Raw genomic sequence first — 26,739 nt, 5'->3', positions numbered from 1 at the left:
GATTTCAATTTTACTCAAAGCTAGATTTACTTATGCATGCATTTGATTTCCATAATTAGCTATTTCTGTTTAAAAACTAAATGCAATACAAATGAACTTAAAACTGGCTTGATCTTTACATACTGATCTTGCAGACCTCTGGGTAACACAATTGGTGCAACATTGTTCTTACAACACTGGGTTCAAATCCAGCACTGACCATCCCTATACTGGTTGTTCGATTCAGATGAAAATGAAACATCCAGAAATACAAGACACTGAGCCCTAAACTGGAAACAAGCAGCTCCCATTAAAGCTGTATACTATAACAGATGCTAAATATTGAACCCTTTGTATACAGCATATATCTTGGTGTTAATATTTGAATATAAGAACAATTTTTTTAATAAAGATCAAGGGATGGAAATTCATCTGGGCCCCTTTATCGGGTGATCGTGACAAGTGTGGAATCGGGGGAGCACTCCTGCTCCTCCTGACTTTTTCTAAAAAAAAATGTTTAAAAAACGTACCTTTTGTTGTTGGCCGCAGCAGCCGCTGAAGACTCCTGAGCAAAACAAATCTCCTATAGGGGAGTTAGGCCTCTACTTAACATATGCAAGGGGCCCAAAGCCCATTTTAGGCAGACGCTTGGGACGCCTCAAAAAACAGGCCCGATGAATTCAGCAGAGGCCCGAATGCGCGCAGGCCATCCCAGTGCTAAATTTTTCAGCGTTGTGCCCATTTTCAAAGGCGGGTAAATGGAGTCGAGGGGCAGATCAGCCTTGATCTAATTGAATGGCGGAGCAGGATCAAGGGGCTGAATGGCCTACTTCTGTTTCTAATATTCCGATGTGTTACACCCGAGAAAGGGGAACAACACATACCAATTTCTACCTCTAATTGTCATGACAGCGTGCAGCTGCAGACAATTTTACAACACATATGTATCCTGGTCAATTCATCTGATGAAAGGTAATTGTGGAATTATGGAAAGGGTTACACGAGACCACAAACAGCTTTACTTTATTTAAATGGATTTATGAATGCTCAACCAGTAAAAGAGGGAAAAATGAAAAACTTGTAGAGCGATTCAATCTATCTTTATAACCAAATTGTGGGCAATGCAGGTGAATAAGAATTTCAGAAATAGTTCATATGGCAAGTACTGATATCTATACAAGACATTAGGAAGATTGAAGATGTTGATGAAGCACCAGCCATCAAACAGACCACCTCAAACTAACAGATGATCATCTGATTTCTACATTACCAACTTCCCTATGATTTTAGATATAAGAACTTGCTTGCCTGTTAGAAGTGCATGAGTAGGAGGCAAAGTGAACGGCTCAAATACAGAACAAACATACAGAACGTAACTTTTTATGTGAATTAGTGAGCTCAAAATAAAGACAGCTATATTTTGGAGGTTTAAATTAGAGAGGGACTCCTCCATAGAAGCAAAAAGATCATTAGAATTTCTTGGTTTCAAAGAACTGTGAAAATGTATATTTTATTGCTGCTCAAGAAGTATGAAAAATTATAGTAATTTTTTTTAAAAATGGAAGTGAAAAGTTGACGGAGAAAAGAAAAACTTGTCAATTACAAATATAGAACTTTGTACAACTAAGATCCTCAGTTTTCAGATAAGCTTATAGCGGGATTGTTGTAAAGCATAACTGCTGTATTCCCCATAGATTATGTAGTAATATACGAAGACGCCTTAGCGAAGGTTTTTGCTCAAAGAGGAGGAATTACTGTGCTGGGGTGGATGGCAGAAAACGGGGCAGAACCATTTTTGTTAGGTAAAGGTATCAAGAGATATGGAACAAAGGCGGAAAAATGGAATTGAGGTGCAGATCAGCCGTGATCTATTTGAGAGGCGGAGCAGGCCCGAGGGGCTGAATGGCCTACTCCTATTCCTTTTGTTCCTAGATCCATTATCAAAGGTATAGGAAATTCTGGGGGGCAGGCACTTCTGCCTGCCCTACTTATGTTTCAGCAGCAGTGTGGGGGAGTTCCTAGGCTACAATGGGGAACTCACGGGATAGACCCGGCAGTGCCTATGTCTGGTGAGAGCAAGCATTGGTTTCGTTCTGGGCCACAAATGGGCCTCAGCAGTAGTTAAAAAAGTGGCTCACTGTAATCGGAGTCACGGCGGTTTGAGCAACAACAGGTCTGGTCAGTAGACCTACTAGCACGAGATACTCGTGAAGGACTTTGATAACCCTTTAAGGCTTTGGTCTGTTCAAATCTCTGGCTTCCCTCTCTGGTGCCATTCCGAGATTCTTCTGGACATGTTTGGTGGGCCACCCCCGTTATGCATCAACAGGCTCCTCATATTCAAATAACCCCATCTACGGAATTTGGCATGGGGTCATGGAAGGGTCAAAGGGGCAGGCAGAAAATCTGCCCTGCTCCATTTCCACTAGTGCAATGGCGCCACAAATTTTTCCCCTTTAACTTCTGTGGAAGACACCATGGGCTCGAATTTAGCAGGCCTGCGGGTTCCCAGCGGGTGGTCCTCCGGGAGCGTCGAAAACGCGAACGGCGAAATTAGTGGGTTGCCCACGCGATCGTAGCAGGCAATCCACTAATAGGATCCAATTACCTGCTCCTCCGGGGCCCACGGCGCTGGCCTGTGCGTCGGTCGGGCTGCGCATGCACAGTAAGATCTGTCAGCTGGAGGCTCTCTAGTTAAAGGGGCAGTCCTCCACTGACAGATGCTGCAACCAATGGGACAAATTGCAGCATGGAGCAGCCCAGGGGGAAGGCTGCTCCCAGTTTAATGATGCCTCACCCCAGGTATCATCAGATGGGGTGAGGAGGAGGGGGAGGACACAGATCTTCCCCCCGGCGGGCGGGAGGAAGCGGCCTGCCTCTGCCACCAAGAAGGCCTGGCTCGAGGTGGCAGAGGGGGTCACCTGCGCCACCAACATATCGCCCACCTGCATACAGTGCAGGAGTCGCTGCAATGACCGCAGTAGGTCAGCCGCAGTGAGAACACGAAGTCTTTCCCCTACACTCCGTCTGCCACAACACTGCCCCCACCCCAAATCTCCTTCGGCACCGCCAACACTATTCTGTCACATCACCCTTCATGCCCACTCACACCCCATCCTCATCTTACCTCCACCTACTCACCTCGCCAGTACTCATCCTGCCACTAACACGCGACCCAATCCTCATACAATCTCATGGCTCCATCCCATACTCACCCTCTCGTGCATCTCCCTCACGGCCAGCCTCACTCAATCTGCCACCACCTGTGCTGCAGCCACAGGGCATGCATCACATATGTGCAGTAGGCAGGGTAAGGCAAACGTCTCGTCAGCATGAAGGGGGTGCACAAGGGTGTCTGAGGGTTTGTCATGGGTGTTACCCATATTGAATTTCAGAGCCACAAACAGCACACATTATATTGACACCACCACTGCCATGTCTCCGCGAATCCTGTCCATTGTGTCCAATAATGCCCGCTCCTGGGTATCACTATGAGGACCCACCACTGATGCCACCCATCGTGTTACTGCAGAGTAGGTGCAGGTGTATTTGCAGGGCTCGTCCGCGCAGACGACTGAGAGACATCGGCGGTGTAGCCGGCTGCACCCTGGAAGGATGCGGAGGAGAAGGTGTGGAGGACAGTGGTGACTTTGCCAGCGACAGGTAAGCAGTTGGTGCTGGGGCCAGCCAGGAGCAGCTTGGCATGAAAGAGGCTGCAGATCTCCACGACTACATGTCGAGCGAATCTGCGCCTCCCTGTGCACTGCTGCTCGGAGAGGTCCGGGGAGCTGCGCCTCGGTCTGTGGACCCTGTGGCGAAGGTAGTGCCCTCCCTCCTGCTGTGCAGGTGGGCGTGCAACCACACCGTGTTGGGGGGATCCACGTCTCTGCGGCGGACGGCGTGGACTGCGAGGCTGCTGGTGCTGGTCATGCTCTTCGTCCTCCGAGGGTGTCCACACACCACCCAACTGGCAGGTGTTGGTCTGAGGGGTTGTGCAGGGTAGGTGTGTGGGTCCTCGGACTGGGGCTGCGGTTTCGTGTCGGTCTGTCCTCTGGCTTGGCCGGGGGGTGGTGGGGGGCAGGGGTTGCCCTATGTGACGCGGTGGCCTCCTGCGTGGGTGAGGGCTCTCCCCCGTGGAGCGCACCTTGGCACCTGCCACAGGCTGCTGGCTGCAACACGCCTGGTTTGAAGGGTCCTGTTTCCCCCAGTGTGGGAAACTGACTGCCTTGAACGTAAAATCCCACACTTCCTCTTTTGACAGCTGCTTCAGCTCATTAACTGACCACAACGAGCAAGTTAAGTGCTCTCAAGTGGAACCCCGCTGGCTTTAATTGCCTGCGGGATTCCCACCAGCGTGGCTTTCGCGCGTAGCCCCGCACGTCAGCGCGGTACCCGGAAGTGGCCGGGATTTCGTCCGAATCCGGTCACGTGATCGGAGATCGGGATTTTCGGGGCCCCCCCGCTGGAAACCCGCAGGTAACCCGACCCTAAAATCGAGCCCCATATCTAAAATGAACTTTGTCAGTAAAGCTTATAAGCCATGGGATAGACAAGCACCAGTCAATTGGTGAGATAGTGATGCTGACTCAGTTCTGCCTGGACCACCCTTTTGTACTAGAGGAGATGGATTATCAAGTCTGTCTACCCTGGCAAGTATACTGAAATGAACTGGTATGGTACTAGCAATAATTGATTCTTGGTTTTGTTGAACTTCTTGAAATTTTGCACATGGAGTTCCAAAAAAATAAAAAGGTTTAGACCAGCTGAATCAAAGCTGGTCACATTGGGATACATGGGCGCTTGCCATGGTGTCTTGGAGGCCACATAAAAGGTTTAAATCCATGTTTCCATTAATTGCCTACGTCTCAAAATTCAGTGAAAAAAATAATAAACACAAATATGACTGAGTGTCAGGGCATTGAGGACCAGATTGCCGGGACGTAGAAGCCACAGTTTAGACAGGAAGTCAAAAAATCCCAAATTATTCGCACAGTTTTGTGCTGCACATAAACCTGGAAGTGAGTTACATTTAAAGCATGTCAGACAACCTACACTATAGCAAATCAAACCTGATGAGCTTTAAATGCCTGATAACAGGACCACCATAATTTATAATGTGGCACCAGCACTGGTGGTGACAAGTTTACATAGACAGTTTCCTTATAAATGTGAACGTGGGAATTTATAATGGAAATATATAAAAGTAAAGACTTTAAAGTGGGGACTAAATTAGTCTGCATGCCTTGGTTCAATTATCCTCCAACGTCCAGCTTTGCTTCACCTGAAGAGTACACTGGATCTTGACTCCATGGAGCCAAAGGAGATTAAATACTATCTTCCAACAATTTAGGTAGCGGTATTACAATTCTCAAAAAACATAATCTTAAGAGTTTATCCTTCTCCTCTCTCGAGTTAAAGTTAGGTTAGGTGGTTTGTGTTAATTGTATCCGTATGATTTATATCAATTAGCGTTAATTGTATTCAGGTGGTGCATATCAATTGGGGACTCTCTTGTATCCACTTATATGAGAGCTTATCTAGGGTGTGGGGTGGGTAACGTGGATCTCTGTGAATAAAAGCAACTGAAGGCTAGGCTCTAGTATTCTATCCTTCACCACCTGGCTATCCAATTTATTACAGTTTGGGCAGGAGGGTAGTCGTCCCTTCTTGTGTTCATATTTTCATATAATGCTGAAGCTTCTGTTGCACTGGAGCCTGCCAATTCTATTTGGCTCACGCTTTTAATTACTTCTTGTCCTGTTTTCTCTACCCCTAACCCCAATACCTGGTTGTTTTGTAATCCCTGGCTCCGGTTATGGTAGTGGGATCGGTCCTGGTTCCTATGAGATTATGGCTCTCTATTTTAGGGTTGTTTGCTCGGGGGATGCGATTTATTTAAATGTTGGGGGTTGGGTTTTAGCATTAGGAGTTGGGGTTGGGTGCATATTCTGGATCAGGACAGGAGTAGGGTTAATGGTAGTTAGGGAGAGGGCTAGGATTAGGATTAGGAGGTAGTTTAGGGATGGAGTTTCGGGTTAGGGTCAGGATTAGGATTATGGTTGCGGGTATTTTAGGGTTAGGGTTTTGGGTTAGAGTCCAGATCAGAGTTCAGAGTGGTTCGGATCAGAACAAGGAATACAGGTGGGTGTATATTTTAGAGTTAGGGTTTTGGGTTTGGGTCAGGTTTAAGGGTTGGTATTAAATTTAAGGAAAAGCAGCATTTCAGAAAAAATAACTTTTTTGACTTTTCACCCAATGGTCCACTTTTATCAAATGTATTGCTACAAAAATTAATTTTTCTTTTATAAACTCGTATCGATATTATTCGTAAGGAAACATTTTCTTTGAATTGTCTGCTAAGGGATAATAAAATTTGGTATGCGCTTGTGGAATATTTATATTTGTAGGCTTATATAGTAATCATCACAAACAGGTATATGGCGAGTTAAAACTTCAGTGAGAAGACAATGTTCCAGCTATTGCTTGGTTTACATTCATAGAAACATGTAAATGTTAGAAAATGCCAATTCACAGCATTGAGAATTAAACTCATTACACTCACTCTCACAGGCGCACATGTGACCACAAGGCTGAAAAAGCACTGCTGCCTTCTTGTCAGAGCATACCACGCATTCCTCAATCTGTGGGTAATCAAACACACGTCATGTTAGTATGGAAATTAAGATTTAACTAGCAATTCACCCACTGTGAATTAGCTTAAACTTTTGCAGTATATAATCTGATTGAAAATTACAAGATTTTAATAGGGTTAATGTTTGCATCAAAAAATAATGTATGTCAGGAAAAAGGGGCAATATGTGACAGTTCTTAACTAACTCGCATAACAACCTCATCAGTATAAAGATAACACAGCATAAATAATCTTATGCGAAAAAGAAATAAAAGTACAATTAGGCTTAAATATATATATACCTAATTAATGTAGATCAGATTCAGTGACAACAGACAAAACAAGCTGTGCAGCATGCTAAACCACCAAGACATGGGCTTGCTCCTGCATCCTCAATACTACAAAATTTCAACTTGATTTACATCAACGGAAATAAAGTATGGAGTGGGGCTGGGGGTGGAGGGAGGGGGAGGAGAGAAAAAAGTAAAAATGAATAAGTGTTCAGGAGAGGATGGACAGATATCAATCCATCCCTATGTAATAACCAACCCCGCCTCCCCCGAGGCCTAATTCAGAGTAGCACTGGTGATACTTGGTAGCACTTGCCCTCTCAAATGTAGTCAGTGCAGGGAGATCTAATTGAGAAAGAAGTGGAAAAAAGGACACTACTCTCAGGGGCCAGATGAGGTAGGGTAGACAGACATACAGAAAAGTTACACTAATTCCTTTTACCTTTGTTCGAGACTGAACCTGGTCTTTACAGATTAAGCATTTTTTAACACGTGGTGAACAGAGGGAACAAGTAGCAATGTGTCCACAAGGTCCAAACAAAGTGTCGCGTTTCATATCCGAACAAACCATGCACTCTTCCAAAGTCTCTGTGTCATTGTTAATCATAGAAGGACTACGCGATCCCACCTGTCCACTGAAATAAGAAAACCATTTATTTAAAATTCCTATCATAATTGCATCAGTTCCCTGTTAAGATCAAATATTAAAATCAAATCCTCAAATTCAAGTCACATCAAGCACACTACCATAGGGTAGGTGTTTATCAGCAATCCTTCAAAGCTTGCTCCCCCACGCCCCACAACCCCCCACAATCACTCCTGAAGGCATTGACTCTTTGGCAGGGTATGGATCCTGGGGCAACATTTGCCCTCGGGTATTTTACCAAGTGGTTTTTATTCATTTGCAAACCTTGATATGCGCACTTCCAGCAGGATAGTAATCAGGACTGGATAAGCTGCCTAATTTTCCACTCCCTAACCGTGGGACACTAAAGGCAACTGTAGCACTTCAATCGCCTGCTGAGATTAGCTAATTCAGCACAGACCAGGGATCAAATCTGGGATGCATAGCTCATCTAGTCACTGCATCAACTCATTGAGCCTACTTTTAAAAAATATTGTGTACACAAAATCTCTATTTCTTCCTTTGGTCTCTCAAAGACTTTTGAGAGACCAAAGGAAGTGCCAGTTATGGCGGAGATATCAGGAATTGTTACAGGTATCGGGAACTGAAAAGCATTTGAAATGCAATCTGCATCCTGTGCTGTTATGGCATGAAGCATTGGTGCTCTAACACACCATGCCAATGCACTACACCCGCTTTCACAGTAAATATATTTAAAATTTTTAAAACCCTGCATATTCCAAAACAGTGTAATCTTCCCCCACCTCCCTCCCTCAAATGATCTGGACAAGATTGGGGCTTTGCTGTGCACAGAATCACAGGCACAAACCTTTGCCCCACCACTCCTCTATGGCAGAGCTAACAGGTACATGAATTCTTTGAGCCAAGGAGACGCCTTTATAGGTTTCATTATATGCATTATAAGGATGTGTTCACAAAAAACAACAAATAAAATTTTATTACTGTGCTAGGGCAACAACCTTGCAACATTTGTTGGTACAATGACAAGTCTTTATCTTTATTGCTGAGTACTTAACCCACTACCACCCGATATTTTTAATGGCTTGCCTGGTTCTCTAAACATACTATAAGCTCACTACCAACAATAAAAATCAAAAGTTAATGTTAATCAGTTTTTTAAAAAAAGCTAAGCTTCACAAATATTTAAAATCATTACAGTGAGTTGACAAAATGAATTTATCTTGTGACTGCAACAACTGCGCCAAACTAATATTGGTACACAAACCTGACTTTCTCTTTGTGACATTTTGCCAGGACCTTACAGAGGTTTGGATCTGGGCAAAGGTCAAGTGGTGACTGTCCTTTCTTGTTGCGAATAGCAAGATCTGCTCCATTTGCGGCTAGGAAGCAAGCAATAGAAGCTGCACTCTTTTTATCTGCTCCTTGTGTCCCAAGGCCCATAAGCAACTGAAAAAGGAGGAAATAATTACAAGTTTTCATAAAGCATGATCAAAATGCTAAATATTTGGAGGCTTTTAAAAAAAAGCTGCAGACAAAAAAAAACTTTCTACTTATAACTTGCAGGATTATTTTAGTTTAAAGACTAAATCACAGATACATCCAATTTTGTCTCGCATTACAATAATTTCCTATTGCTTTAGTTGATCAGCTCAATGTAACAATCATAACATATTTGAACAGCTATACGCCAACAATTTATCATTTGATAAGTTTGTGGGCTCCTGTTAAAGGAAATCTCCTCAGAATTAAAATACAAGGTATGGCATAACATCCTATTTAAGTTTTTTTTAAAAAATCAGTTGTGCACATAAAAATTTGATGTGGATCCATTCCGCTATTCATTCATTTCTGTCTTAAATATACATTTATATTCAACAGTGTTGCTGTGTTCTCTAAAAATTGCAAAACCTGTTTCACCACCCAAGCAATTGTAAACCAAGATCAATTACTACTGAAAGCTGTTAGAATAGCATTTCAGTACGATTTGTATACCCAACTCGAATAAGATCATCTGCAATGCAAAGCCATTCACATTACTATTTCCATCTCAGTTGGAAAAATGCTTTAATATACTTTTAGGAAATTAAAATTGCCTCACAAAAACTTTGCAAATATCACATCTGGCTAAAAGGAAAAACAAAGGTAGCTTATCCGCTGACGAGACTACCAAAATTTTATCCTTCATAGAGTCAGTTAAAACAAGAGATGGGGCCCGATATTAGGAGGGTGGTGGGTTCGCAGCGGGGGGTCGACTGGGCGCGTGGGTAACGCGCCCGGTGAAGTCAGGGTGCTCCGCACGCAATCACAGGCTAATTGCAGCCACTTACCTTGGCTTCCGGGTTTCGCGCTGGAAAGCTGCGCAGCTGTGCAGCATAGGCTGTCAGCTGGAGGAGCTCTCTTTAAAGGGGCAGTCCTCCACTGACTGATGCTGCAGACAATAGGAAAAATTACAGCATGGAACAGCCCAGGGGGAAGGCTGCTCCCAGGTTTAATGATGCCTCACTCCAGGTATTATTTGGATGGGGTGAGGAAGAGCGGGAGGACAGAGATCTTCCCCGCGGCGGGCGGAAGTGGCCTGCCTCTGCCACCAAGGCGGCCTGGCTCGAGGTGGCAGAGGTGGTCACCTGCACCACCAACATATCACCCACCTGCATACAGTGCAGGAGGCCCTTAAATGACCAAAGTAAGTCAGCCGAAGTGAGTATACTTACTCATTCCCCTACACTCCGTCTGCCACATCACCGCCCCCACCCCACATCTACCTTCTGCACTGCCAACACTACTCTATCACATCACTCCTCATACCCACTCAAACCTCATCCTCATCTTACCTGCACTTACTCACCTCGCCAGTACTCATCCCACCACTACCACTCAACCCAATCATCATACAATCTCATGGCTCTATCTCATACTCACCCTCTCGTGCATCTCTTTCACGGTCAACCTCACTCAACTTGCCACTACCTGTGCTGCAGCCACAGGGCATGCATCACATATGTGCAGTAGGAAGCGTAAGGCAAACGTGCCGTGAGCATGATGGGGATGCACAAGGGTGTTTGAGGGTTTGTCATGGTTTTTACTTATTTTTAATTTCTGATCAACTCACATAACATATTATATCATCACCACTACTACCACATCTTTGCGAATCTTGTTTGGTTTGTGCAATAATGCCCTTTCCTGAGGATCACTATGAAGACCCACAACTGATGCCACCCATTGTGTCACTGCAGAGTGGCTGTAGGTGTATTTGCAGGGCTCTTTTGTGCAGATGACTGAGAGACGTCGGCGATGTCCCCAGTGGCACCCTGGAAGGATCCAGAGGAGAAGTTGTTGAGGGCAGCAGTGACTTTGACAGCGACAGGTAAGAAGATGGTGCTCGGGCCAGCCGGGAGCAACTCGGCATGAAGGAGGCTGCAGATGTCCACGACTACATGTCGAGTGACTCTGAGCCTCCGTGTGCACTGCTGCTCAGAGAGGTCCAGGAAGCTGAGCCTCGGTCTGTGGACCCTGTGGCGAGGGTAGTGCCCTCTGCGACGCATCTCTCTCTGCGCTTGTCCTCCCCCCTGCTGTGCAGGTGGATGTGTCACAGCACTGTGTTGTGGAGCTCCACGTGTCAGAGGTGGACAGCGTGGCCGGCGAGGCTGGTGATGCTGTTCCTCCTCCGAGGAGGTCATGACTGCAGCTACGGCGGCCACCATCCGTAAGATGTACATCTGAGGGGGTCCGCAAGGTAGGTAAATGTGTCTGGACACCGGAGTAAGTGTGCAAGTTGGTAAATTTTATTGTTAGGAGGAGGGTGGTGGAGGCCAAACTTTATCCAAAGTGACAGAGTGGCCTCCTGCAATGAGCGAGGGTCTCCCCGCCCCACCTGTCAAATGGACCTTTGCAGCTGCCACACGCTGATGGCTGCAACACGTCCATTTCAACTGGGAGCGTTTCCCCTAGTACGGGAAACAATCCCAGTTGTTTGGAAAATCCCACCCCTCCTAAAATATCATGTTAACCAGGTCTGTAAATGACCTGAAGTATCGAAATAATTACCTTAACTGGCATCCCGCCGGCTTTAATTGCCGACGGGAGTCCCACATGCGGGGGCTGCACGCGCGTGTCAGTGCGTCACTGGGGAACCCGGAAGTGGACGGGTTGGAGCCGGGCTCCAGACCCGCCCCGGGAATCGCCGATTTTCGCAGCCCCCCCACCCCCGTCATGAACGCACCCGCTCGGGGGTGTGAAAATCGAGCCCATGATCTCACCAAAATGTCTTTCCTTCAAAAGGAAATTCTGGGCTTTAATTGGGGCCAACTCTTGTTAACAAATAAAGTAACTTTAAAAGGAATAAGAACATAAGAAATAGGAGCAGGAGTAGGCCAATCGGCCCCTCGAGCCTGCTCCGCCATTCAATAAGATCATGGCTGATCTGATCCTAACCTCAAATCTAAATTCATGTCCAATTTCCTGCCCGCTCCCCGTAACCCCTAATTCCCTTTACTTCTAGGAAACTGTCTATTTCTGTTTTAAATTTATTTAATGATGTAGCTTCCACAGCTTCCTGGGGCAGCAAATTCCACAGACCTACCACCCTCTGAGTGAAGAAGTTTCTCCTCATCTCAGTTTTGAAAGAGCAGCCCCTTATTCTAAGATTATGCCCCCTAGTTCTAGTTTCACCCATCCTTGGGAACATCCTTACCGCATCCACCCGATCAAGCCCCTTCACAATCTTATATGTTTCAATAAGATCGCCTCTCATTCCTCTGAACTCCAATGAGTAGAGTCCCAATCTACTCAACCTCTCCTCATATGTCCGCCCCCTCATCCCCGAGATTAACCGAGTGAACCTTCTTTGTACTGCCTCGAGAGCAAGTATGTCTCTTCTTAAGTATGGACACCAAAACTGTATGCAGTATTCCAGGTGCGGTCTCACCAATACCTTATATAACTGCAGCAATACCTCCCTGTTTTTATATTCTATCCCCCTAGCAATAAAAGCCAACATTCCGTTGGCCTTCTTGATCACCTGCTGCACTTGCATACTAACTTTTTGATTTTCTTGCACTAGGACCCCCAGATCCCTTTGTACTGCAGTACTTTCCAGTTTCTCGCCATTAAGATAATAACTTGCTCTCTGATTTTTCCTGCCAAAGTGCATAACCTCACATTTTCCAATATGGTATTGCATCTGCCAAATCTCCGCCCACTCACCCAGCCTGTCTATATCCCCTTGCAGGTTTTTTATGTCCTCCTCACTCTCTACTTTCCCTCCCATCTTTGTATCATCTGCAAACTTTGATATGTTACACTCAGTCCCCTCCTCCAAATCGTTAATATAGATTTTAAAGAGTTGGGGACCCAGCATCGACCCCTGCAGAACACCACTGGCTACTGGTTGCCAGTCCGAGAATGAACCATTTATCCCAACTCTCTGCTTCCTGTTAGATAACCAATCCTCCACCCATGCCAGAATATTACCCCCAATCCAGTGATTCTTTATCTTGAGCAATAATCTTTTATGTGGCACCTTGTCGAATGCCTTCTGGAAGTCTAAATACACTACGTTCACTGGTTCCCCTTTATCCACCTTGTACGTTATGTCCTCAAAGAACTCAAGCAAATTTGTCAGACATGACTTCCCCTTCATAAAGCCATGCTGACTTTGTCCTATTAAATTATGTTTATCCAAATGTTCCGCTATTGTCTCCTTAATAATAGACTCCAAAATTTTACCCACCACAGATGTTAGGCTAACTGGTCTATAATTTCCAGCCTTCTGCCTACTACCCTTTTTAAATAAGGGTGTTACATTAGCAGTTTTCCAATCTGCCGGGTCCTTTGCCGAGTCCAGAGAATTTTGGAAAATTATTACCAAAGCATCCACAATCCCCACTGCCACTTCCCTCAAGACCCTAGGATGTAAGCCATCAGGTCCAGGGGATTTATCCGCCTTGAGTCCCATTAATTTACTGAGCACCAATTCCTTAGCGATTTTAATCATATTTAGCTCCTCCCCCCCGAGAGCCCCCTGTTTGTCCAGTGTTGGGATATTCTTAGTGTCCTCTACCGTAAAGACTGAAACAAAATATTTGTTCAGCATTTTTACCATCTCCATGTTTCCCACCATTAATTTCCCGGTCTCATCCTCTAAGGGACCTACGTTTGCCTTAGCCACCCTTTTTCTTTTTATATAACTATAGAAACGCTTGCTATCTGTTTTTATATTTTTTGCTAATTTATTTTCATAATCTATCTTCCCTTTATTAATCACAGGCAAGTATTGGAGGAGGAATAGCAGAGACAAAGAAACTAAAGCACAGCTTAGCAGCCTTGTCCACAAAGTGATTACATAAAACATCTATTATACATTAAAAACAGTAGGTGGGTCACAGCATTGCACACTTCCTATCTCAACTGGTGCTATTAAAAATCCCATTATAAAAATGCTCAGATTTATCTGCAATAACTGTAGGTGCTGCGATAGGGGTTTTCAATGTTAAGCTTTTCTAACATTAATAATATCATAACGCTTTGCCGATAATACCTTAACTCAGGAACAAACTTGAATAAATTGGTGCCTGTTCAGTAGTGTAGAAATCTTGCCAGTACAGCATTTCATAACTGTTTTTTCTATTAAAAAAAATTGGGACCTCTTCAAACTTGAAATATCAGATCATTTACATCTTCCCCCACTAAGATAATTTCTCCCCACTTCTAACTGAGGTACATTTCCTATTCTTCCTTTCCACCAATAGAGGCAGTTTCCTCCACCCCTGCAATCTTCCCTGGGCCCCTCCCCTTTTTCTATCCTCTCCTCTTCCTCCACCTTGTTCAAATTATCCCACCCTGCTTCACCTGAAAGCAGCACTTGGTCCTGTCGACACCACAGGAGATCAGCTAGTATGTATGAAAAGTAATGAGATAAAGAATTACATTTACATGGCATCTCATCACTTGTCTCAGGAACGTTCTCAAAGTTGTTCATATGCGATGAATTAATTTGAAGTATAGTAACTTACATAGCCAAAAGTACCAGTCATTTTGTACACACGAAGATCCCAGCAATGAGATGAATAAGCAGTTAATGTGTTGGTTGATTGTGAAATGTTAGATCGGGTCCAGGAGAACTCTGTACTCTTCTTCGAATAGTATCATGGGCTTTTTAACATCCAAATGATTCACCAGGTCACTATTTATGGACAGATGCAACTATACATTTGTGAAAGGAAACCAGCATTTAGTGAGTACCTTTATAAAGCTTGTCCAAAAACGAACCCCACGTGTGAGGTAGTAAAGTAACATTTACAGGGGGACAATGTTCCTAACATATGGGTTTTCCAAATAAACCCAGTGTTGGATTACTGGAAAATCTGGTGCAATTGGATATGGACATTTTAATCAAAATATAAAGGAACTGCTCACAAGACTAGCCTCATTCCAGTTTACTTCGGCTTCTGTGGTATGGGGGGACATCTTAAAACTGAAAATGTCAATTTTTCTGACTTGCAAACAGATTCTAAGCCATCATGGAATTATTTCCTGTGCAATGTGGCATCAGCAACAAAAGTCAGTTCTAAAGAGTGTCCTGGATAGAAAATAAAAAGGAACAGATTTTTCATGAGAAGCTTTCAGCTCTACACTCAATCTGTCCTCCAAGTCTCTTACGATGCTGCTTTGTGTAAAAAAAATACCTTCTCACTCAGTGTTACTCCTTGTTCAATATCCAGTCTCTGATGAGTACCTCACACACATTTCTCTCGACCCTTCTACTGCCTCGAATTTGTCAGGCTACTTGTCCAACATCCAGTATTGGATGAGCAGAAATTTCCTCCAATTAAATATAAGGAAGATCGAAGCCATCGTCTTCAGTCCCCGCCACAAACTCCGTTCCCTAGCCACTGGCTCCATCCCTCTCCCTGGCCACTGTCTGAGGCTGAACCAGACTGTTCACAACCTTGGCGTCCTATTTGACCCCGAGATAAGCTTCCGACCCCATATCCGCTCCATCACTAAGACCACCTACTTCCACCTCCGTATCATCACCCATCTCCACCCCCTGCCTCAGCTCATCTGCTGCTGAAACCCTCATCCATACCTTTGTTACCTCTAGACTTGACTATTCCAATGCTTTGCCGGCTGGCCTCCCACCTTGCACCCTCCATAAACTTGAGTTCATCCAAACCTCTGCTGCCCGTATCTTAAATTGCACCAAGCCCCATTCATCCATCACCCTTGTGTTCACTTAATTGCATTGGCTTCTGGTCCAGCAATGCCTTGATTTTAAAATCCCTTCATGGCCTCACCCTTTATTTCTGTAACCTCCTCCAGCCCTACAACCCTCCGAGATCTCTACACTCCCCCAATTCTGGCCTCTTGCGCATTCCCAATTTTAATCGCTCCATCATTGGCGGCCGTGCCTTCAGTTGCCAAGACCTAGACCACTAATTTCCACCTCCGTAACATCACCTGTCTCCGCCCCTGCCTCAGCTCATCTGCTGCTGAAACCTTCATCCATGCGTTTGTTACCTCCAGACTGGACTATTCCAATGCTCTCCTGGCCGGCCTCCCATCTTCCACCCTCCATAAACTTGAGCACATCCAAAATTCTGCTGCCCGTATCCGAACTCGCACCAGGTCCCATAGTCCTATCACCCGTGCTCGCTGACCTACACTGGCCACCGGTCCGGGAACACCTCGATTTTAAAATTCTCATCCTTGTTTTCAAATCCCTCCATGGCCTCGCCCCTCCTTATCTGTGACCTCCTCCAGCCCTACAACCCTCCGAGATCTCTTCCTCCTCCAATACTTGCCTCTTGCGCATCCCCGATTTTAATCACTCCACCATTGGTGGCCGTGCCTTCAGCTGTCTTAGCCCTAAGCTCTGGAATTCCCTCCCTAAATCTCTCCACCTTTCTCCTGCTTTAAGACACTCCTTAAAACCTACCTCTTTGGCCAAGCTTTTGGTCACCTGTCCTAATATCTCCCTATGTGGCTTGGTGGCAAATTTTGTTTGATAATGCTCCTGTGAAGCACCTTAGGACATTGTACTACGCTAAAGACATTATAGAAATGCAAGTTGCTGTTGTTGTAGTAATTTCTTTCAGCTAAATTCTGGGAAAATCAAAGTCTTCGGCCCTTGGCTCAAAGTCTGTACCCTTGCACCGACTCCGTCCTCTTCCTTGCCAACTGTTTCAGGCTGAACAAGAGTGCTTGTAACCTCGGTATCCCGTTCAACCCTGAGCTGACTTTCTGAATTTATATTCCCTCCATCACAAAGACCACCTACTTCTACCTTCATAACATCATCCGTTTCTGTCCGTCTGTTGTTGAAACCCTCACCCACGCCTTTGTCACCATCAGACTCAACCAATCCAATAATCTCCTGGACCGCCGACCATCCTTCATCCTCCATAAATCTTAGCTCTTCCAAAACGATGCTGCCATTTTCCTATCTAGCATCAAATCTTGCTTGTCCACCACCTTGTCCTCGTTGACGTATATTGGCTTCTGGTCCAATAATACTTCAAATTTAAAATTCTGATCTTCATTTTTTTTTGGCAGATATCCAAAAGTGGCCACATGCTAGCTTGTTGAACAGTGTAACAACTTCTTGCATTTATATAGCGCTTAAGTAAAAATAAAAGTCAGAAGTGGTTTACAGCGGTATAGAGAAAAATGGATGCCAAGCTAAAGGAGGAAAGATTAAGATGAGTGACAAAATGCTTAGTAAAAAAGGCAGCTTATAAGGAGGGTCATGAAGGGGGAGAGGGAGATGGAGAAGCAAACGATTTAGAGGAGGAATTTCATAGTGTAGGGCTTAGATGGCTCAAGGGATGGCTGCCAAAGTTGGGGCAAAGGAGGGGGAATGCACAAGAGGCTGGATTCAGGAATGGATTTGGTGAAAGTCTGTGGGGCTGGAGGAGGTTGTAGAGGTGGGGATAGGCAAGGCGATGGAGGGATTTAAACAAAAATCTTACCCAGGCAATATCTGAATGAGGTACAAATTTTGTATTTCGTTCACTTTTCTTCTACATAAAACTACCTCCAAGGGAGCTCATGGATCTTTATCTTCAACATAATCAACATCTGTGCAGCTGCCTTGCTGTATTCTCCCCTTCCTCACTCCCAAGGCCCTGTCCTCCACACAGTCACACCCACTGCAGTCCTGAATTCCCATCTTTTTGCAGCTTCTCCCCTATTTCCTAGTTTGATCTCTCTCAACTCAACCACTCCATAGAATCATAGAAAGGTTACAGCACGGAAGGAGGCCATTTGGCCCATCGAGTCCGCGCCGGCTCTATACAAGAGCAATCCAGCTAGTCCCACTCCCCCGACCTATCCCCGTAGCCCTGCAAATATTTTCCTTTCAAGTACTTACCCAGTTCCCTTTTGAAGGCCATGATTGAATCTGCCTCCACCACCCCCTTGGGCAGTGCATTCCAGATCCTAACCACTCACTGTGTAAAAAAGTTTTTCTTCATGTCACTTTTGGTTCTTTTGCCAATCACCTTAAATATACGTCCTCTGGTTATTGACCCTTCCGCCAGTGGGAACAGTTTCTCTCTATATCTATTCTGTCTAGATCCTTCATGATTTTGAATACCTCTATCAAATCTCCGCTCAACAGTCTCTGTCACAAGGAGAACAATCCCAGCTTCTCCAGTCTATCCACATAACTAAAGTCCCTCATCCCTGGAATCATTCCAGTAAATCTCTTCTGCACCCTCTCTAAGGTCTTCACATCTTTCCTAAACTGTTCCAGAACTGGACACAATACTCCAGTTGTGGCCGAACCAGTGTTTTATAAAGGTTCATCATGACTTCCATACATTGTACATCATGGGCCCGATATTACCATGGTGGCGGGTTTGTGGCCGGGGGGGGGGGGGGGGGTAGATTGGGCGCGTGGGTAACGCGCCCGGTGAAATCAGTCTGCTCCGCGCGCAATCACAGGCTGATTGGATCCACTTACCTGTTCTTCCGGGTTCCCCGCTGCTGATCTGCGCGGCGGGCGGACTGCGCATGTACAGTAAGGTCTGTCAGCTGGAGGAGCTCTATTTAAAGGGGCAGTCCTCCACTGACTGATACTGCAAGAAATAGGAAAAATTACAGCATGGAGCAGCCCAGGGGGAAGGCTGCTCCCAGGTTTAATGATGCCTCACTCCAGCTCCTATTGGATGGGGTGAGGAGGAGGGGGAGGACAGAGATCTTCCCCCCGGCGGGTGGGAGGAAGCGGCCTGCCTCTGCCACCTAGGAGGCCTGGCTCGAGGTGGCAGAGGAGGTCACCTGCACCACCAACATATCGCGCACCAGCATACAGTGCAGGAGGCGCTGCAATGACCTAAGTAGGTCAGCCAAAGTGAGTACACTTACTCATTCCCCTACACTCCATCTGCCACATCACCGCCCCCACCCCACATCTCCTTCTGCAGAGCCAACACTACTCTGTCACGTCAGTCCTCACACCCACTCAAACCTTATCCTCATCTTACCTGCACTTACTAACCTCGCCAGTACTCATCCCGCCACTACCACTCAACCCAATGCTCATACAATCTCATGGCTCTATCTCATACTCACCCTCTCATGCATCTCTTTCACAGTCAGCCTCACTCAACCTGCCACTACCTGTGCTGCAGCCACAGGGCATGCATCACTTTTATGCAGTAGGAAGCGTAAGGCAAACGTGCCGTGAGCATGAAGGGGATGCACAAGGGTGTTTGAGGGTTTGTCATGGTTTTTACTTATATTTAATTTCTGATCAACTCACATTACATATTATATTGTCACTGCAGAGTGGGTGAAGGTGTATTTGCAGGGCTCTTTTGTGCAAATGACTGAGAGACGTCGGCGATGTCCCCGGTGGCACCCTGGAAAGATGCGGAGGAGAAGTTGTGTATGTCACAGCACTGTGTTGTGGAGCTCCACGTGTCAGAGGTGGACGGCATGGCCGGCAAGGCTGGTGATGCTGTTCGCCCTCCGAGGAGGTCATGACTGCAGCTACAGTGGCCCCCATCTGGAAGATGTACATCTGAGGGAGTCCGCAAGGTAGGTACATGTGTCTGGACACCGGTGTAAGTGTGCAAGTTGGTGAATTTTATTGTTAAGAGGAGGGTGGTGGAGGCCAAACTTTGTCCAAAGTGACAGAGTAGCCTCCTGCAATGCGTGAGGGTCTCCCCCCACCACCTGTCAAATGGACCTTTGCAGCTGCCACAGGCTGATGGCTGCAACATGTCCATTTCAACTGGGAGCGTTTCCCCCAGTACAGGAAACAGTCCCAGTCAGTTGCAAAATCCCATCCCTGCTAAAATAACAGGTCAATCAGGTCTGTAAACAACCTGAAGTAGCTGTTCAATTACCTTAAGTGTCACCCCTTTAATTGCCGTCGGGAGTCCCACATGCGGGGGCTGCGCGCGCATGTCAGCGCGTCAGTGGGGAACCCGGAAATGGGGCGGGTTGGAGCCGGGCTCCCGCCCCGCCCCTGGAATCCCCGATTTTTGCAGCCCCCCCGCCACGAACGCACCCGATCGCGGGTGCGAAAATCGAGCCCCATGCCTCTATTTATAAAACACAGGATCCCATATGCTTTTTTAACTGCTTTCTCAACTTGCCCTGCCACCTTCAACAATTTGTGTACATATACCCCCAGATCTCTCTGTTCCTGTAACCCTTTTAGAGATGTGCACTCTAGTTTATATTGCCTCTCCTCGTTCTTCCTACCGAAATGTATCACTTCGCATTTTTCTGCGTTAAATTTCATCTGCCACATGTCCATCCACGTCACCAGCCTGTCTATATCCTCTTGAAGTCTATCACTATCCTCCTCACTGTTTACTCCCTTCCAAGTTTTGTGTCATCTGCAAATTTAGAAATTGTGCCCTGTACATCCAAGTCCAAGTCATATCAAGAAAAGTAGTGGTCCCAACCCTTGGGGAACACCACTGCACACCTCCCTCCAGTCTGAGAAACAACTGTTCACCACTACTCTGTTTCCTGTCACTTAGCCAATTCTGTATCCATGTTGCTACTGCCCCCTTTGTTCCATGGGCCTCAATCTTGATGATGAACCTACCATGTGGCACTTTATGAAACACCTTTTGAAAGTCCATATACACATCAACTACACTGCCCTTATCTATTCTCTGTTACCTCATCAAAAAACTCTCAGTTAAACACGATTTGCCTTTAACAAATCCATGCTGGCTTTCCCTAATCAATCCACACTCATCCAAGTGACTGTTAATTCTGTCCCGGATTATCATTTCTAAAAGTTTCTTGATCAAGGGTGCAACATTTGCAATTCTCCAGTCCTCTGGCACCACCCCCGTGAGGCCCACTTCTTACTCCCTTGATATCCTACCCACCTAACTCCTGACCATCCAGCTCTCCTTCCTGGCCCCCATCCTAGCTGATGTTGTAAACAGTTCGCTCGCCGCACATGACTTCTTCCTCAAAAAATACTGTCAATACTTCCATCCATGCTGGCTATCATCCTATCTCCAAACTCCCTTTTTTCTATTTAAGGTTCTTGATTGTGTTGTTGCCTCCTAGTTCTGTGTCTACATCTCCCAAAACTCTCTGCTCAAATCCTTCCAGTCCGGCTTCCACTCTTTCAGCTCCGAAACGGCCCTAACCAAAGTAATGAATGACATCCTTGATGAATGTGACAGTGGTGTATTCTCTCCCCTCGATCGCCCCAAAATGTCCAGCTCAATTGACTGAGCCATCTTCCTCAAACACCTCTCCTCTGTCGCCTAGCTCTGTGGGACTTCCCTCACGTGGTTCCAATCCTACCTATCCAAATTTAGACAGTGAATTTTCAGCAACTGCTTCTCTTCTTTCCTTCACACAGTCAACTCTAGAGTCCTCCAAGAATCTATCCATGGCCCTCCTTATTCTCATTTACATACAACGCCTTGGTGAATCATCCACAGGCACAGGGTCAACTTTCATATTTACACTGATGACACTGCGCTCTCCCTCTCTCAACTACCCTGACTGCCAATGTGTTGTCAAACTGCTTGTCTAACATTTAGTCTCGAATGAGTCATTATTTCCTCCGGCTCAACACTGGAAAGACTGAAGCTTTATCTTTGGTCCCCATTGCAAACTCCTGATTGCATCCTCCTCTCCAGCCAATGCCTCACTCTGAACTGGGCCATTGGGAATGTTGGTGTCCTGCTCGACTCTGAGCTGAGTTTCAGATCTCATAATCCTTGTCATCAAAAAGACTGTTGATTTCCAGCCCCGTTGGCAACAAAACCTTTACACATGCCTTTGTAACCTCCAGATTCAACTACAACAGTCTTCTTGCTTGGCCTCCCAACTTCCACAACACTAACATGTCCAATGCTGCATATATCCTTGTCCATATGAAGTCCCACTCGCCCACCACCCCACCTCACTGACTTACACTGAGTCCCCGAACCCAGCCCATTAAATTTAAAATCCTCATCCAAATTTTTTAATCCCTTTGTGGTTTCACCCCTCCCTATTTTTGCAATCTGTTCTAGCCCTATATTCCACTAAACACTCCGTTCTTCTGACTCCAGCCTATTACACAGCCCCCTCCCTTTGCCCCACCAATGGTGGCAAAGCTTGGGTCCTGTTCTCTGAAATTCTTCCTTGAATCTCTCCAGCCCTCGCCCTAACTTCGAAAACCTTCTCAAAACCTATCGCTGACCAAGTTTTCGATCACACCTCTTAGTATCTGCCTTTCTGGCTTGCCAGCCATTTTCATTCCGCCTAGCTGTGAAGTGTCTTAGGACCTTTTTTATGTTTAAGATACTGTATAAATGGAGGGTGCTGTTTTTTTTTAAAACAGTGGAATAGATGTTGCATTTGATTTCACCTACAGATACATAGAACAGGTGGCAGTATGGTGCTGCCATGCTACCTTGGTGTCACCTGGCATTGAGTACAAGTAGACGCTTCCAATTCCAAACCATTCCCAATGCTTTCTACTTGTGCTCGCCACAAAAGTTACCTTGTACAGGTGAGCTTGCTCTTCCCATAATCCAAAACCTGACCTAATATACAAAGTAACTAGGATGCAGCATGCTCAGGACAAACAATTAGCACTTTTATTGTTACTGGATAGGAGGCGGGAATGCCACCATGTCTCACATAAGCTACACCAAGCACATTTGTAATAAAGCTAAACTATTCAATAGGTTGTATTACAAACTGAGTTAGTTAGAGTAGCAAACACTATAAATGAGATATGAAAGGTTAAATGAAAATAAGTCAGATGAGCTTCTTTGACTGTTCCTGCAGAACTTGAGAAAAGTACTTTTTCCAGAAAGGAACAAGTCACATAGGCAGAAGTGCATAGAGCAGTTTTGTCCTATATGTTAGCCATAAGTGGCTAATTGAGAATCCAGATGTGGCTAATTGTATTTCTAATTAGTAAATTAAAAAATGAAGAGACAGTCTTGGGTATGCGATCTCAATAGTCGTAATTGCACGGCGTACCAATGTGTGCTTCAAGTTTTTTCTCCACTTGTTGGTAAAATGAGAGAGAGCTTTTTTGATTGTCAGGAGTGCTTTACTTCCTTGGTTACAGAATGGCAGTAGATGTATGTTAAGTAAAAAAACACATGCGAAGTACATTTACCTGTATTGTGAGAGTGCAAGTTTTCTACTAAAATTAGTGCATGTAGCTAGTCAGCAATTTCTATTGGACAAGGCTGGCATAAAGCCATTTTCTGTTCCCAGGCTTCACGGCAACACATAAAACCCTTTGAAAAACAGGTTCTGGCTTTGAAGGTTGTTCTGCGAGACAGAGGTATTCTGCCACACGTTGCCCACCATGATATTCACAGCCTACAAGCACAAAGACCCAAGCACGGGAACATGTGGTGTTTTATGAGCATTGTAAATATACATTGTTTGTGTTTTAAGCCATTGATATATTCTGATGACAGCTGGTTCAAAACAAGCAGCAATTGTCTCTGTAGTACATTCAAACGTAACAACTTTGCAATCAAAATATTGGGCCAAATTTTGCTGTAGGAGGACATCTAATGGCGTCTGCCGTTAGTTAGATTTGCACCTTTAGGTTTGAAAATTTCTTGCGTGGCGAGTTGCTGAACGTGCGAGAGGGTAGTAGTACAGCGAAGGACACCAGGAATCTAGGACCTGAATGAACAGGGCAAGCAACTGTGTATCTCCTTAACCAGATTGAAGGAATGTGAAATTAACAGCACAAGGAATGAGAAGGAAGTGTAAAACAGAGTGAGTGAATTCAATATCAAATCAGGTACAGAAAGTTAGATTAAGAGGAGAAAAAAAAGAGACAGAAAAAAGTAAATAAAAAAGTTTTGATTTTAAATTTGACATTTTTAAAATCTACAATAATTAAAACCTGAAGGAATGAGACTCCACACTTGTCATAGTTCATTTTCAGTCCCAGAAAGGTTGATTGGCAGTAATTAACACTTCTCACGTCATTAAAAGAGTACTTAGGCTTGGACAAGACTTAACTTTTTGTGGCGAGTTTAGTTTGTATCTACCACGCAAATACAGGAACTTCACGCCATTCAATGCACATCAATGGTGAGGCAACAAGATGCTGTTTTCACAAAGCTAATGGCAGAGCGGCGCAACTCAGACATGGACTTTTGGATATTTGAGTTTAACCGTACATTTACCCCTTGCCTGAAGTTGATGTACCATCTGCGCATAAATAACAGCGAGTGCCATTAGCCTCACCATTATCTTGACAGGAAAATCTGGGCCAGTAAGAATACATCGTTGCCATCAAAAGGTTCACTACAGACATCCGGGTCCCGATTCTGCAAGGCCCCACAAGTGCCGCTGGTAGGAAAAATCAGGAATCTGACCTCACCTGACTGATTCATGGTGTGCTGGATGTAATGTGGATAATTTGGAGGCAAATAATGAGCCCAGCAACCAGCATGCCTGCCTGCATGTTAATATTTAAATACCAATGAAAAGGCTCCTATGCCAAATTATGTCTTCTGGCAAGACTCCCTCAAAAAAAAAATACACTCAGGGGAGTCCTACGACCTGGGTTCTTGAAAGGAGGCTTTTGAGAATTAATTATTGTTTTAAAAAAAAATTAGGTGGATTTTGCTGCATTTTGGTTTTGCTGGGTAGTCCTCCATTTTTGCATTTCTTCCCCCAAAATTTTGTTTCATTATTCCTGATTACTGCTGGCTTTGACTTTGCACCATCAGGATGACTAGTCCTTTTAGGGATTCCAAACACACTTTGTAACGAAGATGAGGAAGAGGACTTTATGATGGTCAAACAGCATAATGTTTTCATGCCTACCAAATCCTTCCAAGCAACTCCAGGAGACATGTGCCACATCAGACAATCTGCAATTCACACATGTATCAAAAGCAAGTGACAATTGCTATGTTTGATTGAGGAAACACTTTAATCACTTGTCATGTGGACACCAAAACTGGACAGAACACAGAGCTTTCAATGGGTATCAAAGTTCCCTTGACTGCAAAGAGTAAAACTTGGTACCCATGTGGGCATCAAGCCTCTTAATATCAACCCCATGCCTTCATGAACAGAAAGGTTTTGCATTCAATTTATGTTCAGGTGCAGCTGGTCACAAATACAACAACCTACATGTTAGTGGTGATCATCCAGGAAACAGCCATGACGCCTTGATTTTGTGGTATTTCATGATGCCTGTGTTATTTGGAGAAGAATTACTATACAGATGGCTCTTAGGAGAACAGAGCTTTGGTCTGCATTCACTATTGCTGATCCCACTCAAACTCACCAACAGAGGAGTATCCAGGTCTGGACACCTCAGCAACTTTGGATGCCATCTCCACCTTCAAGCAGCTTAGGCACATGAAGGTGGGCAACGGTTATGTGCAATGCTTCAAATGGTACATCCTTGAGCTTGCAGCAATTCACAACTTAAATTTGTCCCATGTTTGATGGGCCCCACAAGAAATGTGTGCAAAAGTGAGCACACTTATCTTTGCTATCCTGATACCAGAAAACTTCATCCTCATTTGCAGTTATGCATCCAGAGCCTGTGTGACTGCATTGTCTTGGCTGGTGACCTCCCTCAACACAACTGGTACTTATGCTTTCATTGGAGGGTTGCCTTGAACCTCAAATAGAGCTACCCTCTTTTGTGCATCTCCTGCAGCAGAACCTACAACTCTGCTGTGCCATTTTGAACAGTTAGTCCACTTTTCTGCCACTAACACCCTTCCATTTTTATAGTGAGGTGCAGCCCTAAGAGGTGCTTGCCTCATTTGATTTTCCAATCTAGGTCAAAGCTCCCTAAGCAAGTTTCCCTGTGCTAGTGGCCTATTCAAATTGGTGGGGGTGGAGATGGAAAGGCAAGAGAAGAGAAATGGATCCCCATTGCAAAATTTGGTATGACCACACCCTACAGTTGCACCTGTGCCATGGGTGCACACGGACGTAGTTTTGTCAGGATTGCAAAATTATGGCTTATTGTCTCTAAGCCAAAATTGCGGCTTTTTAAATGAATATGACAACAACTTACATATATATAGCGCCTTTAATATAGTAAAATGTCCCAACACGCTTCACAGCAGGGTAATAAGACAAAAAAAACTGACATCGAGCCAAAGAAGGAGACATGAGGACAGGTGGCCAAAACCTTGGTTAAAGAGGTAGGTTTTAAGGAGTGTCTTGAAGGAGGGAAGAGGTGGAGGGGTTTATGAAGGGAATTCCAGAGCTTAAGGCCTAGACAGCTGAAGGCATGGCCACCAACGGTGGGGCGAAGGAAGTCAGGGGTACGTACTTTTTATTTTAAGTGTAATATCTCAAATTTAATTTCAACTAAGAGACAAAGCAAAAACAAAAGAAGAAACCATTTTTTTTGTCACACAGCAGACTCTTCAAACATGGGCGAGAGAATTTCAAGACCAGTTTAAGTGTAGAGGTCAGCCTCCTGCATTTTCCTCAGGCTTTACTGAGAAATTTTGCCCTCATTTAGGTTGATTTTACAAAATTATGCTCTTGGTATAGAGTTTCGAAAGCTAGGAGTGCTCCAGTAATGGCAAAAACGCAGCCCGATTTGAAATAGGAGCAAGTTCTTTGCCTACTTATTAGGCAATTTAAGATTTCAGAGGAATTCAGCTTATCCAAAACTCTGCTGCCTGTAACCTATCCTGTACTAACTCCCACTCACCCATCACCCCTGTGCTTGCTGACCTACATTATCTCCTGGTCCCGCAACACTCCAAATTTAAAATTCTTAGCCT

General features: G+C 45.0%; 1 protein-coding gene across 2 annotated transcripts in view; it reads right to left on the bottom strand.

The window, feature by feature from the left end:
• mib1 (MIB E3 ubiquitin protein ligase 1) overlaps nucleotides 1-26,739 on the bottom strand; it is a 176,970-nt gene that overhangs the window by 12,996 nt on the left and 137,235 nt on the right. For both annotated transcript variants that reach the window (XM_067980727.1, XM_067980726.1), the window contains exons 16-18: nucleotides 8,772-8,953; nucleotides 7,343-7,535; nucleotides 6,542-6,620 (exon numbers count right to left, since the gene is read on the bottom strand). In XM_067980727.1, coding sequence (XP_067836828.1) covers nucleotides 6,542-6,620; nucleotides 7,343-7,535; nucleotides 8,772-8,953 — 454 coding nt within the window. The remainder of the gene's footprint in view (nucleotides 1-6,541; nucleotides 6,621-7,342; nucleotides 7,536-8,771; nucleotides 8,954-26,739) is intronic.

The sequence above is a fragment of the Heptranchias perlo genome, chromosome 3 (genome assembly GCF_035084215.1).
Source record: "Heptranchias perlo isolate sHepPer1 chromosome 3, sHepPer1.hap1, whole genome shotgun sequence".
NCBI lineage: Eukaryota > Metazoa > Chordata > Chondrichthyes > Hexanchiformes > Hexanchidae > Heptranchias > Heptranchias perlo.
This window is presented reverse-complemented; position numbering and strand designations above follow the sequence as displayed.